The sequence below is a fragment of the Phaseolus vulgaris genome, chromosome 6, assembly GCF_051622355.1.
Source record: "Phaseolus vulgaris cultivar YP4 chromosome 6, ASM5162235v1, whole genome shotgun sequence".
Taxonomy (NCBI): domain Eukaryota; kingdom Viridiplantae; phylum Streptophyta; class Magnoliopsida; order Fabales; family Fabaceae; genus Phaseolus; species Phaseolus vulgaris.
Genome location: NC_143503.1, coordinates 30,547,464 through 30,567,290, shown reverse-complemented (window position 1 = coordinate 30,567,290; position 19,827 = coordinate 30,547,464). Strand labels below are relative to the sequence as shown.

General features: G+C 30.6%; 2 protein-coding genes across 2 annotated transcripts; one reads left to right on the top strand and one right to left on the bottom strand.

Moving 5' to 3' along the window:
- Positions 1-552: 552 nt before the first annotated feature.
- LOC137832066 (E3 ubiquitin-protein ligase BOI) lies at positions 553-2,379 on the top strand. Its single transcript, XM_068640048.2, has 3 exons — positions 553-864; positions 956-1,301; positions 1,754-2,379. The coding sequence occupies exons 1-3, from the start codon at positions 809-811 to the stop codon at positions 2,267-2,269; spliced, it is 918 nt and encodes a 305-aa protein (XP_068496149.1). The 5' UTR covers positions 553-808; the 3' UTR covers positions 2,270-2,379.
- Positions 2,380-12,268: 9,889 nt separating this feature from the next.
- On the bottom strand, positions 12,269-18,036 carry LOC137832065 (RING/U-box superfamily protein). The gene is made up of 3 exons (XM_068640047.2): positions 17,186-18,036; positions 15,586-16,346; positions 12,269-13,042 (listed from the first exon to the last, which is right to left on the bottom strand). Exons 1-3 carry the CDS (start codon positions 17,585-17,587, stop codon positions 12,661-12,663), a joined length of 1,545 nt encoding a protein of 514 aa, XP_068496148.1. The 5' UTR covers positions 17,588-18,036; the 3' UTR covers positions 12,269-12,660.
- Between the last annotated feature and the right edge of the window lie 1,791 nt (positions 18,037-19,827).

Below are 19,827 nucleotides of genomic sequence, written 5' to 3'. Positions count from 1 at the left end.
GTATCTTTTTAAACTATAATATTAAAAATAAATTATTAACGGAAGAGAAAAATATTAAAAATAACAAATACAACTTATAAAATAAAGTAATATTCTATTCTTAGTGTTAAAATAATTTATATGATAACTATTTTTTTTATAAGATAAGATCGTATTTACATTTACATATTTAACATTTATTTGGCAATTTTATGAGAAAATAGAATAGCCTAGAGATTTGGATGAGGAAATTGCGTTTATAAAATGAGTATTATTGGAGAGAGTGACATAAGGAAAGTGCAAGGATGGGAACTGTATAAATTGTGGTTTTTTTTATGTTAGAAATATGTGAAAAACCATTACTTAATATTTATTATATAATAACGCTGGGATTATTTTATTATTATTTATTGCATGAATGATGTGAGTATTTATGGTGATTCTTGGTAAAAGGAAAAAAAAAGTTAGAAAGAAATGTCTAAAACGAGTGAATGTAGAAAAAACGTTAAAGTGAATCCGACAGACCAAAATCTGACAAGCCATGTTTAACATTTTTATTTTCTAATCTTCCTTAAACAATTATGCACAGATTTTGATTTCTTTTGGTTTTCTTTTATGTGTCTAGAAAAGATGCGTTTGACTTTGTATCTGATGAAAACGCCCACAAAAACCAAGGCTAAATAAACCTGAATCATTCATTCATTCATTCACTCTCCCTAATACTTAGCCACATCTATTGCATGCTCTCCTTCACATCCTTCTTATTCTCTCCTTCATCCTCCACCACACTGCCAAACTCTCACACAAACAACAACCTTAAACAACCACCATGGCAGTTGATGCTACTTACATGAATCTCTTGCCTTCTCAGTTACTCACCAACAGGTACCTGCAAAATCATTTTTTATTTCTTCTATCTTCTCTCCAACCTCAAAGCTTTCATGGTTTCTTATATATGTTCTTGCTGTCTCTGCAGGGAAATCATCAAATCCAATCAGCAACAACATCATCATCAATTGAACTTTGATTACATCTACAATACCCAGATGGATTCACCTTTACCTCTTCCACCTGCAGCAATGCCTGAATCTCTCTTGTCCCTGTACCAATCCTCCTTCTGTGATCCAAACAAAGCAGACAGTGGTCTCACCTACAATCTCCCCCTCCAGAGAAAACGTTCAAGAGATTTCACCTCTGAATTAACCTCTCTCCCACCTCACCACAAGAACAAAATCTCTCCACAGCCTTCTCTTCTCAGCCAAGAGATTCTCTACCAGTTTCAGCATCAACAATCTGAAATTGACCGAGTCCTTGCACAACATGTAATTAATTCTCCACCCCCTCAATGTTTTTTCACTCTTTTTTTTTTTTTAATTTCAAAACAAGTCACCATTCATTTATGAACCCTGATTTCCTGCATCAACTTTTCCACACATTCAATAACGCATAACCGAAAATTTGACGACTCATGTTTTTCCACTGATCAATCTTCGTTCAACAGTTACAGTATTACACCGACTGTGTGAGTGTCTGAAAAAAAAAATGGCAGCATTCATTTCAATCCCGTTCCATTCATATAAGCTAGTAACCGAACAGAAGAGCCAAAAAATTTCAAATTTTTTTCAAACTTGTTCATAAATAATAGTCTTGCTCGCTTGTTAAGAATTCAACAGTATAGAGTTTTTGAAGGTGTTACCAATCATTTTTTCTTCACATTTTTTTTTTGTTAAAGTTTGATTGGATCGTTATTAATGTGTGGTGTGGAATTGAGCAGACGGAAAAGGTGAGGATGGAATTGGAGGGACAAAAAATGAGGCAATCGAGGATTTTAGCGAGCGCAATTCAAGAAGCAATGGCGAAGAAGCTGAAGGAAAAGGACGAAGAGATTCAGAGAATGGGAAAGTTGAATTGGGCACTTCAAGAGAGAGTGAAAAATTTGTCCGTGGAGAATCAAATTTGGAGGGACCTTGCACAAACCAACGAAACCACTGCCAACTACCTACGAACCAATCTGGAGCAAGTTTTGGCGCACGCCGGAGAGGAACGCGCGGCCGTGGCGGACGACGCGCAGTCAAGCTGTGGGAGCAACGACGCCGTGGAGGGCTGCGAGGACACGGCGGCGTCGGGCGGTGGCGCGAGGCTGTGTAGGAGCTGCGGAGCGAGGGAGTCGGTGGTGCTGTTGTTACCATGCAGGCATCTTTGCCTCTGCACGATGTGTGGGTCCACTGTACGGAATTGCCCTATTTGTGACTCTAGCATGGATGCTAGTGTGCATGTCAATCTCTCTTAGCACACTTCCTTACATAGGTTTTCTTTCATTGTAGAATTAAACACAAACTTAGAGAAAAAAAAAATAGAATGTAGAATTCTTTTGTTGATATACATGTTCTTTTTCCCTTACCTGATTATTGATAAATGGTAAAATTGTTTGAATAAAAAGTAGTGATGGGTGTGAAGTGGGGAAGAGGAGTTGATTATTTTGGGTTGAAGAGGCAGCAAAAGTCTTAAAAGTGGAAACAGAGCTAAAATCCTGATAAAGTGAATGAATGCAAGAGAGTAAAAAGGAAAGTGAGAGAGAAAAAAGCATGATGGCATGGGCAAAGGATAAAGTTTTGGCATCATTGTTTCTTGTACCACTCCTCTGCTCCATTATGGGAATAGGATGCTTCCTCAATTCTCTCTCTCTTCTTTTTCTTCTTACTCTTTCACCTTCATCCACCCTTTTTTTCTTTCTTTCTATAATTCTTTGTCCCCACTCTCCTCCATTTTTTTTCTCTCTATTCTTTCCACCACACCCTTTTCTTCCATTCCCATTTACTTACAATTACTACAACAATTCCTTTCAATAACATTCTTAATGTATTCACAAATTTACAATCCAATACTCAATTCATTGGTTCCTGTTATATCAGTTAAAAGTTATAAACTAGTGTATAATAACAACAATTTAATAAGTTACAGTGTTTTTTTTTTGGCTAATGGGGACTGAAAAGTATATATGAGACGTGATGTTTAAATACAGCAGCATGAGAAAGCACATTAAAGGAGAGAGCAAAATTTTGGTTACTTGGAATAAATATGATAGGAAAATTTGAAAAGGGATGGCAAGCATAATGAATGGTAGAAGTATCGATAGTTATGCCAATTTTAGAAGAAAGTAAGTGCTTAATTTATGAAAAAGAAAGTGATGAATCTTTTATTGTGTTTGGATTAAAAAGGAATAATGAAATATAAGTGAATAAAATGGCAACAAAATTACTTAATATCTGCACTTTACCTTGTGTTTGGACATTGATGGTGGAATCTACCATTCATAGCAAGAGATATCGGTGGATAGACGTGTCGAATCTGCAGAAATTTAGCAGATATATATTCTTCCAAAGTTTTTAAATAAAAATACATGATATATATTTATTTACATATAGCTTAAGAGATAATTTAAATATATATTTGTTTTTCTTTATATATGGGATTTGTTTGAATAAAATATGCATTTGTGTGTGTTTAAAATTGAAAGATGAAGGTAGAGGCATCCTTTTCAGTGTCTTCGTAACTTTATCTTGGATCTTTTCCCAATACTAAAAAATGTTGTGTTGTGACTTGTCTGTGACAGAAAAGAAAGAGAAAGTATAATTTTAGTTGTACTTCTCTTCTCAATTTGGGATGGAATCATTCAAATCTTCACATATCCTCCTCATTCTATCCCTTTTCTCCTTTCCTATTCAATTACCTTTTTATTCTTTCTTCTTTTTTCCCTTTTTCTTTTTTATTTTCTTAAGTCCACCACCACCACCACCATCTTTATGCTTTTTGGAACCAAAAGAGTATAATCACTCTTTCATCTAATTCAATATTTCAAAAAACTTCAAATAACTATCCCTAACTTCATATCTTTTATTCACTCAAAAATCAACTATGACCTATGGTTTTAGGTAAAAAAATCATTCTAGAAGGTAAGCTTTTTATATAAGGAACTTACTAGGGTTTTCCACTTTACGCTACTTTTTTTATTTTTGTTTTATTAGTTTTTATCATATTAAGGTGATTTAGGGAAGCACAACACAGAAAGTGACTTACAATTAGAAAGTGACTTACAATTTAAATGGTATAAAATATGGATAATAAAGAGGAAAATGAGAAAATAAAATGATGGGTGACAAAAGTTATCTGTATTGCTCACTTTATATATGAAAAATCGAAAATTCGTATGTAAAATTTCGTATTCACTTTATATATAGAATCAAATCAATATATAAAAATTTATGTAATATTTACTTTACATACCAATCTTAATCTATATGTAATAATTAATTATATATAATAATTGGTATGTGAATAACAAATTTTTTTATAATAATTTTTATTTTAACTTCTATAGATTTAAGTTTTAAATTGAACATTAAAATTTATAATATTGATTAAAATTGATTTTGAGGATACTTTTGTTATAAAATGAAATTAATAGTAAAATCTGTGATTGAATGTACAAACGACTTAAAATTACTATAAATTAGAATAATTTTTTTGGACAAAAACATTTTTTTTCATAGAAAAATCAAATGTTAAAATATACTTAAAAATCAAGTTAATTAGTATTTCGATATGTTTTGAAAATTTTAACATAAAATCGAACACATATGGGTTTAAATAAATTTTGGAAAGTTATCTTCTCCCATAAATTCATGTGAAAGACTCATAATTAATCGTGATATGCAAACATGCTATAAATATATACTCATTAATTTTATTTTCAGTCAATCCCAAAATAGTTAATTAGAATTACACAAATTTCAATCAATAAAAAAGGCATATTAGGAAAGTAATAAAAAATACATTACTAAGTTTTATAAAACACAATCCATAATGCAATAAATACAAATATAAATAGAATTTTAAAATATTTCTAATAAATAATGAAAGAAATTATACACTCATCTCTTTTATTCTTTCGTCTAAAAAAATATAATGAAATCATAAAAATTCTTAATAATTTTTTTAATTAATTAAAAGTGATCAAATGAGATGCTGAAATTAAGAAAATAATTTAATAAAAAAAACTTGCTGAGACCTCAAGTTGCATAATGTCTAACATGAAAACTTTTATAAAAAAAAAATAATTTTAAAAAATTATTAAATAATAACAAATTTAGAGAAAAAAATATTTAATCATTATATTTACTCAATTATATATTTTATAAATTAAAAAATTATTAATATTTAAATTAGTTTATTGTTAATATAAATTTATATAGTATTTTCCAAATTGATATGTAACGTTAATTATTTTAGATTTTAAACTTATTTTTAATTATAAATTAATGATTATTTTACAATATAAGATAGTTAGTAGTTAAAATTGATAGTTAATTTTAAATACTAATTTAAAAATTATTTTATAAATTTTTACTAATAATAAAAATTACTTTAAATATTAATAATTTTTTAATTTATAAAATAATATTTAATTTAATTAATATAATAACTAATAATTTTAAACAATCATCATAAGAAAAAAAATAAAATAATTGATGAAGTGTAATTAATATTATCACATTTGCTTTAAATAATATATTAATTTAATAAAATCTAATTTTTTATTAATAAAAAATAATAAATAAATATAAACTATTTTAGAATAATTTAACTTTATTACAAATTAAACTGAAAATAATCAATTACTCTAGTCAATCAAATTTAAACTATTATATAGAAATATAATAGCAGTATAGAAATATTCTAATGATACTAAAAGCATGTAAAATAAAAAAAGGTTTTAATAATATAGAGTGAAAGGTAGTAAAGTTGATATGATGAATTGGTGGATGGTTAGAATAAGGTGTTAGAAAGATGGGTGAAGCAGTAATATATAGTACTACCACTGTCCAATGTGCATGTGTTGTTGGGCATTAACGTCACCATGTGTTTGCCAAGTAGACTCTGACACTTCAGAATCACTTAGCTACTTTCCCTTCCCTCCAAGGGACACTGCCCTACACACTCTCACAGACACGGACACTTTCTCCTTTCTCTACTGCCCTACCCATCATATACCCACAACAACTGCATCAATGCCCCATTTCATCCACAAATACAACTGCACTCAATTCTGCATGCAATCAAAACTTTAAATCACTTTACATGGGAAATTATATGACTCTAATATGCTCCTACACACATAATTACAATAAATAAAAATATTAGTTCACACTAATATTACGAATCTTATTTGTACATATTTCTAACTTCACACTGACATTTTCACTTTCTTTTACATATTTTTTCTTCAATTAGAAGTTGCAACTAAATACATAGCAGAGTCTACGACAATTTGAACTGATCAAATTATTTTTTTTTTCTCAGATTCTTGATTCTCTTTGTATTGCACACATGATATTTTTTCTCTATGATCCCCACTTCTAAGATGATCTCTCTAGTTTAAGTTGATAGTATAATGTTATATTTGTCTCAGGATCTCTAGAAGTAAATTAGGACTTTACAAACTTTCTTTGAACTAGTTGTTTTCTTTTACGCAGAAGTTAATAATTTTGATTAATAAAAAATTATTATAGATTTAGATCAGATTAAAAATGATATTGTGTGATTAAAAAGTGACATCTTTGTGCGTATCCCATTATCAAAGTAACATTGTCCGTTGAATATGCATGTTGTTGAAGTTTGACAGAAGCATTGAGTTTTGTTGTAATGGGGTAACTTGAAAATTTGCCGTAACATGAGATGTGTGAAAAACATAAAGAAATGTATGGAAGAAGAGTGCAGTACATTAGTGGTATTCATGGTCAGACCCTGATTCAATGGAAGACCAACTCGTTATCCAAAAGAGAGTGGGTAAATGGGAATACTCATAAAACAACGTCAAACCAAACACCAACATCTGAGGACCACTCAGCATTGGAAGTTGGACTGTGATCTAGAAACAAGCACCAACCCAACAAGAACGAAAATTAAAAAAAAAAAAAAAAACTTATTTACTTTGTTTAGAAATATTCCTGGTGGGTAAAGGTAAATGAAAAGTTGCATATTTTGTTACGAAATTTGAAATAGTGAAAAAAGAAAAAAAGAACAGTGGGTGTGAGGGAAAAAAACAAAAGTAGAGATTAGGAGAAAGGGTACGTAAGATGGTTGTGTCAGGGTTATGAAAGTTAAGTTGGGGTAATCTGAAAAATGATGAAGGAAAAGGACAAAAGATATTAGTATTATTGAGTGTGAATGAGTGTGTGCATTGGGGAATGGGTTGTTTTGGCTTTAAGGAGAAAGGGGCACGACACGATGATGATGACAATAATAATCTGGTTGCTGCTACATCTGTTACTACTGCTATCATGAGTTAATGTTTTGAAAGTGTGGTCAGTGGGGTTGGTTTCTGTGTCTCAAAACTGGTAAAATAAAACTTGAAAATCCAAATACCAACAGTGCAGTGCTGTGCTATGCTATGCTATGCTATGCTGCATTGTCTGTCCCCACTCACGCTACCACCAACTTCAGCCCCACCATCCTCTGTCTTTCTCTGCACTCTGCTCCTCTTCTTTCCCTTTCAGTTTCGTTCACAATGCACAAATCTGATGCTCCCATAATCATCATCACAAACCATTATCCACCATCAAATATACTTTTACTTTTATCTACATTTTTTTTTCAATTCTTTATCCTTTTCTCATCATCCAAAATATAAGTTTATAAATTATTGCTCGTCTTCATTCCTAAAACATACGTGAGAACTCTATTAATTTTATTATTTTAATGTAACTCGAATACGAAGAAATTAGAATATAAATAGTATAGTTAAAATGATTATATAAATATTTATTATTAAAGTCAAAAAATCTTTTAAATAAAAAATATATTTTATTTTAAAATAATCACAATCTTTTTTTAACGAAATTATTTTCTATTTAAAAATTTGACTTCATCTTTTCTCAATTCATTAGATTGACGATCAAATTTACTTTTGGACATAGTATATCTTTTTAATTATACTTTTTTATAATAAGTTTTTTTTTTATTTACTCTTTACTTAAACAAAAGTGTTTTGCATGTGGTGTTTGTGACTCTAAGATTAGTATGTGTGTTAATTTTAGGGTTATAGATATGTGTTCAAATTGTTGATCATGTATATTTATCTCAGTAGTCATAAAAATCTGATTAGGATCTAATGATTTGAATGGGGTATTAATATTCAAGAACAAGTATAAAAGGATTTGGAAAACCCTTTTAAGTTATCTGAACTAATTTCATAATTATACAAACTATTTGGATCAAATTCAAAAATTAGAAAACCCAATAGCATTAGTGGTTGGACAAACCATATTCGTCGGACGAATTTGGTCTCGATGGTTTGGTAGCTAGGTAAAAAAAATGCTTAATTCTAAAATTCTATTATTTGTGTTTTGATTTCTATGTTGAAAATATTTTTTCATATAAAAGTTATAACATTGATTTTCTATAATGCATGATTAGCTTCTTAGTAGAGTAGTAAATTATATGAAATGTAGGTTGTGTGAATGATGTATGCTATAAATATAATTATTTTCAAGAAAAAGAATATTATGTTGAGATATTTAGAATGCGTATTTAATTAGAGATTTATCTCGTTGCTCTATATTGATAGAAACGATAATTATCAGGTGGTAAGAGTAGAGAGAAGATTCATAGAGAAAATATTATTGATTTTACAAATCATATGGATTTATCTTGACATATGAGATGACTCAATTCCTATATTTACTGTGTGAAGAAATAACACAATAAAAGTAATATAAAAGTTGCATATCTCTAAAAACACAAATATCTTGTGAAAATAGAATAAAATGTCTATATATGTGTCATAGTAAATTTTTTTTATGAATTGTATTGAATATAAGTTATTTATTGAATATAAGTTATTTTTAGATATTTGATAGTTTAAGTTATATGTTTATAATTATGCCAATTAAATTTAATATTATATTAAAAGTTTTAAAAGTTTCTAACGTTATTGATACTTATTGTATTTGTTTTTATTTAAGTATGTGATGGTAGTATATTATAATGGAACAAAAGATATTGTAGGTGAGAAGCATTTTAGTAAATAACTTTGAAATTCGTAGTTTAGCTTTGATTGTCTTGGGAAGAAAAACCAGATTATGGGAATTCATGAATTATATTTCAGTATTCGGTTCTGATAATAAGGAGTCCCGTAACTGCCACCAATGACATGGGAACACACCACATTTCATTGCTTCCATACGAGAGAGAGGAAGACAAATATTTCATGACTACGTAACTTCACTACGCTCCATATATCAATCAAAAAAATTGAAAAGAGAAAAACTCGGTTATTAATATAAACGAACTGTTATGGGTCACAGACGGTTTACTCTATTAACACATATAACTATTAACGCTCAAATCAAAGTAAAGTTAAATTATTATTAAAAATTAGTTAATATAATTATAAGTGTATCTATTCCACTAATCACTAATCAGTTTAATGAGGTAAATTTATTAAAATAATATAAATAACACACTAAATAACACACATTCTAAAAGAACAAGGTACGTCATTATTACTGTACACCTACCCGAGTGTCGAACACCCTTTGTTGACTTGAACATCGGAGTGTCTTCTGCAGGTACCTTTTCCATTTGACATTCGCCTGAAATTAAGAGCCAAAAGAGTAGCACGAAGGCGAAAATGATTCCAGTAAAACTCTGACAACCTACCCGAAAAAAAAAAAAAAGAGAAAGACTTCAAAATTCTCTAGATTTTATCTCCCTGACAAGAACAAATATAATTAATACATTATAATTATTTTGATATTTTGTAAATTTCAACATTTCACGTGAGATGACGTGAAAAATGAGTGGAAAAAGAAGAAAAAGGGGTGATTGAAAACGGAGTAGTTGGTTGGGTCTTATCATGTTTCCGCCACGTTTCCTACGTTGGACGCGGTTTCAACGTCAACATTCTTTAATCCATTCATTTCAAATCCTTTGACTTCTTACTCAACACACCCAATGTTATTTTCTTTTAAACACCCCACAATTTCCATTTCCATGCCTTAACAAAAACGCTAGACCCACCACATAAATCGCACTTTCTTATCTTATCTTTTCAAAATCTAATTAATACTAAACCATCTCACTTCTGTCACCATCATTAGTGGATCTAATTCTTCAGGACCGGTCTTCCAATAACATGGCAAGCAACTTCTCCTCATTATTAACATCAGATCATTTCTTCAACATCTTAATTCCAATTGGTCTAATTTATTTAATTCATAACCCAACACATATTAAAGTTAAGTTTGTTTGAAGCAACTAAATTCTTGTTCTACAATTCAAAAGTTAATCTTCAATATTACCAATACTATGAAATATATCTTTTTAACAGTATTCATTCCTCTAATTAATTATTTATTCATTCTTAATATATATGAAGTATTCATTAAGGATCATTCTGAATAATTATTATTTTATATATCATTATTTTTGTAAAATATAATTGGCTCCAGACACTTTTTTTAAATGTGCCAATGTAAAGTGTAAGGAAGGAAGTTAAAAAGAGAATAAAAGTATTTCTCATATTAAAGATATTTGTGAACGTTAATAGATAAAAATTTAGTAAAAGCATTTCTTTAATACTTGTATAAAATCACTTTTTAGTAATATTTTTTGTACTGGTAGGCTAAAACTGAGAGGTTAGGCCGAAAGCTAAATAATAGACATAACCGAGAGGTTATACATAAAAGAATAAAATAAAATATTAATATTATTATAATAGGGTCCAATTAAATAGAAACTTGCATTAGGGGGTGCGTAAATAATAAAATGGTGTAGAAAGAAAGTCCAAAGGTAAAGTGAAAAACCCATTAAAGAAACCCTATAAATAGGAGGTCAACGTAAGAGATAAGTAAGAGTGATTTTTATCAGATGAACATTACATCATTTCTGACTTTGGCATCAGAGCGACTTGCAGGTACACCCCCATTTGTGTGAAGGAGAAGCCGAGAGCACCTAGCCGAAAGAGAAGCCGAGAGTATCTACCTTGAGGATAAGCCTAGAACACTCAATGTGAGGAGAAACTTAGAGTATCCAGCCCAAGAAGAAACAGAGAGTCCAGCCCAAAGTTCGGAAGATTTGTATGAGTTAATCTTGTCAACCTAATTCTAGTGTTCTTGATCCTTGTTGTAAGAACATTTTTAAACACAAAATCCGATATACATATAAAAAGGAACTCAAAGAAGGGATACACGAGTCAAACTCGAAATTGGAAACTATAAATGAAATGTACACTAAGTTTGGTCCACAGGATTAGGCGTGATTGTTAGTCAAAATTTTCAAAAAGAATTTGCAGTTTCTATTTTTTCCAAGTTTTTTTTTCTTTAACGTTTAATGTGGTGTCTTATGTTTGGTTGTAAAAATTTGTGCTGCTAATCATAAATGCTCAATTGACAAATAGAGTTGTACTTACAAAATTAAAAGAATGTTTTACAAATATATAAACACAATGATAATTAAATTGTTGAACTGGTCTCTTCAACGGGTCAACTATGAGTGTGTTTCAACATGAGTGTGTTAGGAAAGATTCAACATCACTATAGTGCATCCACTGATAAAACTAAAGACGAAAGAAACTACCTGTGTTGTTGCTGAAACAAAAAACTCAGGGAGGTTTTGTCTTTAGTAATTTAGTGTCATGTGCCTAAACAAGTTTTTTTGGATTGAGTTTTTCTGTGATTCAATGCAACCATTTTCCAAGTAATTTTTCTCCAATTTATCACGTGCTAGCTTTAATCTTTAAAAATAGGATAGGCTAAAAACGTGCATGTGCTATTCAAACTTTTAAAAGTGGTGGAAAAATTGTTGCGGACTTTTTCCCATCTCGTGAATTTTGGTGAAAACAATGTGGGTGTGTTGGAAGTTTTAAGAACATGTTGTGTTTCAAGCTTTAATTGTAAAATGGTGACTTTCTGTGTTTCTTAAAACATAACTCACATGTAGTAAGCAACATTTTTTAGACAACAAAATGGAATGGAACTTTTAAGTACTAGGTAGCATCTATTTGAATTATCTACGATTAAGAAACGATTTACATGAATAAGTTTTTCTTTCTAAGTTTAATTTTTCATTAGGTCGTTTTAGTCATATAATTTTTACTTTTAGTGCTTCTATTTAAAAATTATCCGTTTTGATTTTTTTTAATCTTTATGTATGTCTTCTCTAATATCATTCTGTTACTGTTGTCAAAGTTATAAAAATTGAAAAAGATAAAAAATAATGAGAACTACAATTTTTATGCGAAAGACTAAAAAAGTTTGTTTAACTATAAAATCCAACCAAGTAATTTAAGATTCTTTTCAATAATAAGGAAAAGGGTGTGACCAAAATAAAAATCTAGAATATTTTTTAGTCGACTAACACTGTATTCTTCCCAGTAAAAAAAGAAGCAAAATGTTTGAGTCCCGTTTCCTTTTTTTTTTCTTTGATTAAATGAACAGATTCTTGACCAAGATGATATCCAAGCGGGGGAACATATAGAAATTCCATGATGTAAATGTTGCTACAGGTCTGGATGAAAAGTGGAGAGTGTGACAAACTCATTCTGCAACCTCTGAAAACTTTGGTTGATATTGAAAGTTGATGAAGTTATTAGGTAGAGAAGTGTATGATCCATCAGAGTTTTCATTGAATGTAATCTTCATAGTAGTTGTCACTTATGACAGACACAAATCTCTCTAGCCATGGAAGTTGATGCAGATCCTTCATGGGGTCTACATAGGAATCTGTACAGCGAGGAGGAGACTGGTAAGGATTGTGGTCACTGAGACTGAAACCCCCGGCTAGAAACCTCTGAATAAGCGCAAGCTGGGATCGTTCCTGGTCTGAGTATGCATCCACGATCATGGAGAGAGAGTTGAATGTCTCCCATGCCCATTGTTCTGATTCTTGAAGAGAGTGTGCCACTGAGTCTTCTGAGTTATTTTCATCCCAATATGCACACTGGCATGTTTGTTGCCCTTCTCGGTACTCCGCACCACAAGAGTAGCAGAACTGGTGACCACACCTGAAATGAAGACAAGAGTGTAGAAAACTATTAGAAAAGCTTAAGCTATAATAGAGTTCATTCCTCTAGGAACAGAGCTGATCAAATTCAACCAGACTTCTAAAGTTTTCACCAATCTATCATATCATCATTAACCTAAACATACAACATATTTTAGATCTAAGAACAAAGTTGGCAACAGAAACAAACACATCAATCGATTGAACAAGAAATAACAGAAAAAGAATCTAATAAAATGAAAGAAAATGGATCAAAACTTAAGAAATATATACTGATAATATGAAAGAAAATACTAGTACTAATAAAAAAATAGTCCTATTAATATCGAATATGGAACTTGATGTCAAATTAATAATTTAGTAACAATATGGAATGTTCCATGGAAAATGGAGCAATGAATGATTTGAACATCATTTGATGTATGCCTGAGCTGTGATGTGAGGCCATTTTACTGGTCAAGAATTGACCTGGGTAAACAGAGTATATCCTTACAGAAATACCCAATTGATATATTAATAGTAGTTTACTTCATTGATTTGCACCAGATTCAAATTAATATCCAACATCTAATTTTTGGGGATCATCAACAGTACCACCCTTCAAACATTTTATCCAACTACCACCTTTTGAATGAAGTGGATTAGGTTAATCATTAAAAGTAAACAAAAGTGGACAACTGACAGCCCACTGTTGAATGTGATGAGCTACATAATGGAGGAAAGATCTAGAAATATATCCTCCAAAAAAGCCAAGGAGAAGGTCCAATTTCATCCCCTTTTGAGCAGAAAGTCCACTGGTTTTTCCAAGGTTTTCATTCAACAGAGATAGAGGTTCAGTGTAACAGTCAAGGATTGATGTAATTTAACTGATTTCATTCCATTTTGGATTTTAAAAGCGACCCTTTATATTATGTTGTTATCTCACTGCCTCTTATTAAACAATAAAAAATACTATACCAATACAATTATCCTTCAGCAATTTTGGGTGATTGAAAATATTAATTTGATATGTTTGACCTCGTAAATTCGATAGAGAATTAAGTGCTTAAAGGGCAAAATTATTGACTACTAAGTGTTCTATGCTTCACTTCTTCACTTCTTTCCTTGTTATAAGTGCTCAGTAGGCAGGAGGAATACCCAGAACTGAAATATTTTCCTCAATTTTGGCCCCACCTAACCCCAGTTTTAGAAGTGTGTTCAACATCTAATTATCCTATGATGCATAGATACTTTAGAATCAATTGGCTTAGTTTCATCCAGCCTACCAGCGTTTGAATTAGGAATCTTAATCATATATGATTCAATTTATAGTCCTGAGCCTGCATGTCCCTTTTCTTAGAACATACTGTTTATTAAGCCTTAAAAATAAAACTTACAACTCTGATCACAGGCCATCACAAAACCACATGTTACTACTAGTCTCCAATAAAACTTCTAAAATCAATGTAACCAAATAGAAGATTATCTTGGAACAAATCCTATTACAAATTCAAGCAGATTTAAGCTTTGCTTTGAAAAAGCCTTCATTGGTTTTTTGAATTAAAAAACTGTTTCCCAATCCTAAAACCTGACTCACCTCTGCACCCAGGGCTGATCCCTTCCCAATTACAAATTCATGTAGGAATATTTGTTACTTGTGCTAGCCATTTCATATTTTATAATTTTCAAAAAAATATTAAACATGCCAAGAAACAGATAGTAAAAGATTAATTTATATATTTATATAATTTAAAACAAACTGCTCATATCCCTCCCTGCCATATGGCACAACCAATTAGCCATTTATCATATCAACTGCATTTTTACTGTTTCAACAGATTCGTTACATATTATGCAGAGACAATTACGTTTTAGTTTTTTGCTTCAATTGTTTTAAAACTATTCGGATTTTATATATAAACGAGGAAAGAGAAATTTAGCATTCTAAAATATGCTCACAAAATATATACGATTCAAGCATCCATTGTCTACTTGTTACCAAGAGAACCAGATCAGTTTGATTCTGCAGCATCAGATCATAGATTAAATTGAATAGACTATTGGGCAATCTGAAACAAATACTTAGGTGACTAAACTGCACAGACACACATACGGAACTAATATAAATATGTTCAGGCCAAATAATTATATTCAGCGGGATCATATCATCAACCAAACTCTCTCTCCTGAGTCTAAAAATTGTCACTTAAACAATTGTCACTCTTTATTTAGTTTAAAGTTACAATGCATTCAGATTTCAAATCTTCTAACACTGAACTGAAAATTAAGTAAGGCCTAGAGACTACAGACAGTTTCATTTTACCTTTTTAGTGCACAAAACTTCCTCATGCATAATCATAAAAGAGAAATGAGACACCATTAACAAACAAGGAAAGAAACAGAACTTGCATACAACACTGTTTTAAATAGGCAGATCCCTCCCTCACATCTTAACATGCAAATTTCTATAATATATTGCTCTACTTTCAACACAATAGTTTGACAGCATACATCTAAGTAGAATTCTGGTTTGCAATAGAAATAATCAACATTTTTGTATCTTACCAGCACGACATGTGGTAACAGCCTTGAGTAAGTTCAATCATTGTATGACATTGCTGACAACGCTTCCACCTCTTATTTTGAGCAAGACGGTGCAAGGTAATGTCAGAAGCATCCCTCTCCTCCTCTGGCAGATTCTGGAATTCTACACAACTCATAGAAGAATGCCAAGGAACCTTACACTCCACACAGATAAACCTCTTACAAACAGGACACTCGATACAGGAATTGTCAGACTGACTAGATGAACTTGCAGTAGCTGATAAGCATTCATGAGAATCAAGGAGAACGGAACAATTTGGAAATGGACAATAAATTCTATCTGAATGGTCAATATTTGCTTGGGAAAGGGCTTTCTCCAGTGATTCAAAGGAGGTGAATGGAAGAAAAGACCGGCACTCAGTTGCAGAGATGCAATACTTGCACCCTGGTTGAGGGCATCTTATAGGAACTTGAGATGATTGTACTTTACCATCAGCATAGGCCCTCAAGCAATGTGAACAGAATGTGTGTGAACATTTCAGGGTAATCATAATTAGCACTGGCTTGTCATCACAGCAAATAGAACAGTTCTTAAGCAATCTCTCACCATTTACGGGGAATGTGACAAGGCCAATAGCTACTTTGGCCAAATGCAGTGGCTGCTCAAGATCAGTAGAGGGTATAAGCTTTAAAACGAAATCTTCAAAATTATTGGCAAGTTCCAGAATCCTTTCTCTCAATGCCATCAAAAGAGGCATGTCCATTTTTCCCCCAAATGTTATCTGTCAAAATATTCACATTCAAACGGAAGGATAGTTAAAGACAAGTGATCTGGAAGTACCCACCAAAATACATTAAAGAACCATAAGAGGTTAGTGGCACAAATCAAAGTAATGTCAATCAATGTTTTTCAAACAAATTTAGTATGTAGGATATTTTAAATATCTAACTGGTAAACTCAATCCTCCTAGTCCACAAAGCTCCCCCAATTATACTCAAGAAAAAGTCCTACAGATGCATGAAAAGTATTAAAGTCATATTTTTCAGCTGTAATAGAAAAAAGTAAATTGCAGGTCAAATTGAATCATAGTATTTGCTGTTTGACTGGAATCACGGTGTGCCTGCTAAAACGCATACCTCTAAACTTTCCTATACACAGGCTAAAGAAACAAAAACAAAAAGGACAACCAAACAAACAAAAGATAATAAGAAAGAAACAACAGACATGTCAGGTACAGTATGAAAATAAAAATTAAGAAATGAAAACACCATCTGATGTTTGTGCAAACCCAACAATAGCGCAAGACCTAAGGTAAGCACAACAATAATTCTTATTTCAGTGTTCATCCACAAAAGGAACACGAACACAGAGGCATAGCATGCCTAGAGAATTGAATGAATTTATGGGAAAATAAACGAGAGGATACTTCAACAGAGACACACGGCAAATAGGTGTACATATTTCGTACAAGTGATTTCCAATTTTGCATCCCATGGTTTCTAGATCTTCATCAATTTATGAAGAGGCCATAATCATATCATAAAACATACAAATGTTAAAATCAAACACTGAAATGCTAACCTGCATACAAATGTTAAAATCAAACACTGAAATGCTAACCTGATCATGCAACGACTCAGAATCTGTAAAAGCATAAACCCTGCGGATCTTTTTCCGCTCAGCTTCCAGCAAGCCATCCAAGAGTGCCAAATAGTCAACCACAGATTCCTCCGCACAAAAGTCAAGTTTTTTCTGCACCCTTATAGCAGGAAGCCCTGGTGACCTTTCCATGACAACTCCAATTCCAGAAAACCCAGAACTTGATTTTTCAACCCCAGCCATTGACAACCCCTTGAAGAACATTTTCACCGAAAATTCATCAAGCTCGTCCTTCAACCCTTCCACCACAGCCTCCTCAGTCTCTTTCCACGCTTCCTCGTCTTCATCTCCACAACAACTGCAAAACTCATCTTCCTCCTCCTCTCTTCCAACATTAGCACCTAAAACACCCTGATCCCCCATTTTACTAACAAATCACCCTCCAAACTTCAATTGGCCCTTACAACAATTAACAACTCCCAAGCATGACCCATCATCAAATCGATCTAAAAGATCTTTCTTTTTCACAAATTACAAAATTTCACATCAAAATAAAATAACCCTTTTCGGAGGACTGTGAGAGCCAAAAAAAATCAAATAAAAAATGGAGCGAGAGTGGCCATTGACTTTGATCGACGACGATAGGTAACTAAACAATGAGAATAAGAGAAGAGAGAGAAAGGAAAAGGGTATCAAGTAAAAGAAATGAAGCTTCGAAATTCCACACTCCTTATCTGGTTAGAATTTGGTGTCATTATTCTTTTGAACAGTGATTCTCAACCAGTGTCTGCAACAGAATAAAAACCCTAATAATCTAAAAGACGACAACTTCATCGGCTTAACAACCCTTCTTACTCGGATTCATTATTATTAATTATTATTTGTTAACTATTAATTTGACATCCCCATCCCAAAATAATAATAATTAATGAGTGTGAGAGAGAAAGCACAGTGTCTTGTTTTCAGCTTATTACTAATATATAATTTTAAGTTTGACTTATTTCAGAACAAAAAAATGTTTGATTTATTTTGGATTATTCTAATTTTATTAATACTATTTTTATTTAATTCTTATTATTCTTTTCCATTCACCAATACTTGAATCTCAAATTTAACTCAAAGGATCTAAATCTAGTTCTCTTAACCCACCTATTTTTTATAATTAAAGTTTAAATTTGATTTATTGCTTAAATTTTTAGGCTATTATATAGTTTAAACTTTTTATAAAAATATATTTATGTCAGAAAACTATTACATAATTTCATAATATAATTATAAATATTATATAGTAATAATAAATATGATTTATATTTCATTAAAAATAAATACTAACCTATGTCCTATTATAAATAGAAACTTTTATATACTAGAAAGTGTAAAAATACATTTTATATATAAAAAAATTAATGCTCTCATATGATATTAAAAAAAAAAAGTTATTAGTGAACACTGAACATGAATATTTGTGTTAATATAAATTTTTGAACCTACTAATAAAAAATGATGAGAATTATATTGATGTATTAACACCTAAAAACTACTTTATAATTATAGTTTTTTAATTAAACAAATTGTTATAGTATCCATCTTCTACCCAGAACTTATTGTGATGCATCTGTTTCTATTAAAAAAATTATCTTTTACTAATTATTAAATAGTGTTTAATTGTTAAAATATAATTTTCTGCTTAAAAATTGGATTAGTTGGTTCATGAGTTGATACATTAAAAGCAGAAAAGATTGTTTATTAATAATTTTATAAAATATTGTAAAATATTTTGTTTTAATTAATTCAACTTGTTATTACAACTCTAGAAACTAAAATGTTTATCTATTCTATTAGTTACTCTTAAATTACTATTTTGTTAAATAATTTAAACATAAAGAATAAATATCGTATCCCTCAATGCAGTACAAAAATGCAGAATCATTTAATAACAAATTATCATGTATAAATATTTATTGATTTAAACAATAATCACTTTTAAAGTCCATGCTATCATATATTTTCATTTATTTGTATATATTTTACCTAATAATAAATAGAAATTGAACTCAATATAAAATATCAAGGATAAAGTCATTTAATCACAATACAAGTATCCAAAATTAATGCTGAATATGTTTTGCTTGACTTAATTCACCCCATTTTTTAATTTTAATAGAAAATTGTTGTTGTAAAAAATTCTAATGAAACATTATATATAAACATATTTGTAGGGAGAGTATAATTTTTCTAAAGACAAGTATATAAATAGCAAGATAAAGTTAAGAATTTTGTTTTTTTGCAACAAGGTAAGTTAACAATATTAGTAATCGTAAGAAAATGATTGAAAAACACCATTATTGAATTCTTACATATAAAAAAATTACAATTTCTACAACATTATCTTAAGATAAAATTATTAGAGACTATAACATATAAAAAAATAATAAGATTATTAGAGCATATAATACAAAATACTTATTTTTTTAACATTGATTTTTTAGGACACTTGAATACCAATTAAGTGTGAAATAATATTTACAACAACAATATTTTGATACATTCATTGTGCTATTCATATTAGATTTAGGCACAGAAGTATGGTCTTAATGTTTTATGGATCCTAGGGGAAAAATAAATGTTTAAATATTTTAAAATATAAATATATCATATAAACA

Excerpts from the sequence above, each read along its gene's own strand:
- LOC137832065 (XM_068640047.2), bottom strand. The coding sequence starts at position 17,587 with ATGGGGGATCAGGGTGTTTTAGGTGCTAATGTTGGAAGAGAGGAGGAG. Across the intron at positions 16,347-17,185 it reads CTGAGTCGTTGCATGATCAG|ATAACATTTGGGGGAAAAAT; the intron begins GTTAGCATTTCA and ends ATATTTTGACAG. Across the intron at positions 13,043-15,585 it reads TGTTACCACATGTCGTGCTG|GTGTGGTCACCAGTTCTGCT; the intron begins GTAAGATACAAA and ends TCTTCATTTCAG.
- LOC137832066 (XM_068640048.2), top strand. The coding sequence starts at position 809 with ATGGCAGTTGATGCTACTTACATGAATCTCTTGCCTTCTCAGTTACTC. Across the intron at positions 865-955 it reads TCTCAGTTACTCACCAACAG|GGAAATCATCAAATCCAATC; the intron begins GTACCTGCAAAA and ends CTGTCTCTGCAG. Across the intron at positions 1,302-1,753 it reads ACCGAGTCCTTGCACAACAT|ACGGAAAAGGTGAGGATGGA; the intron begins GTAATTAATTCT and ends GGAATTGAGCAG.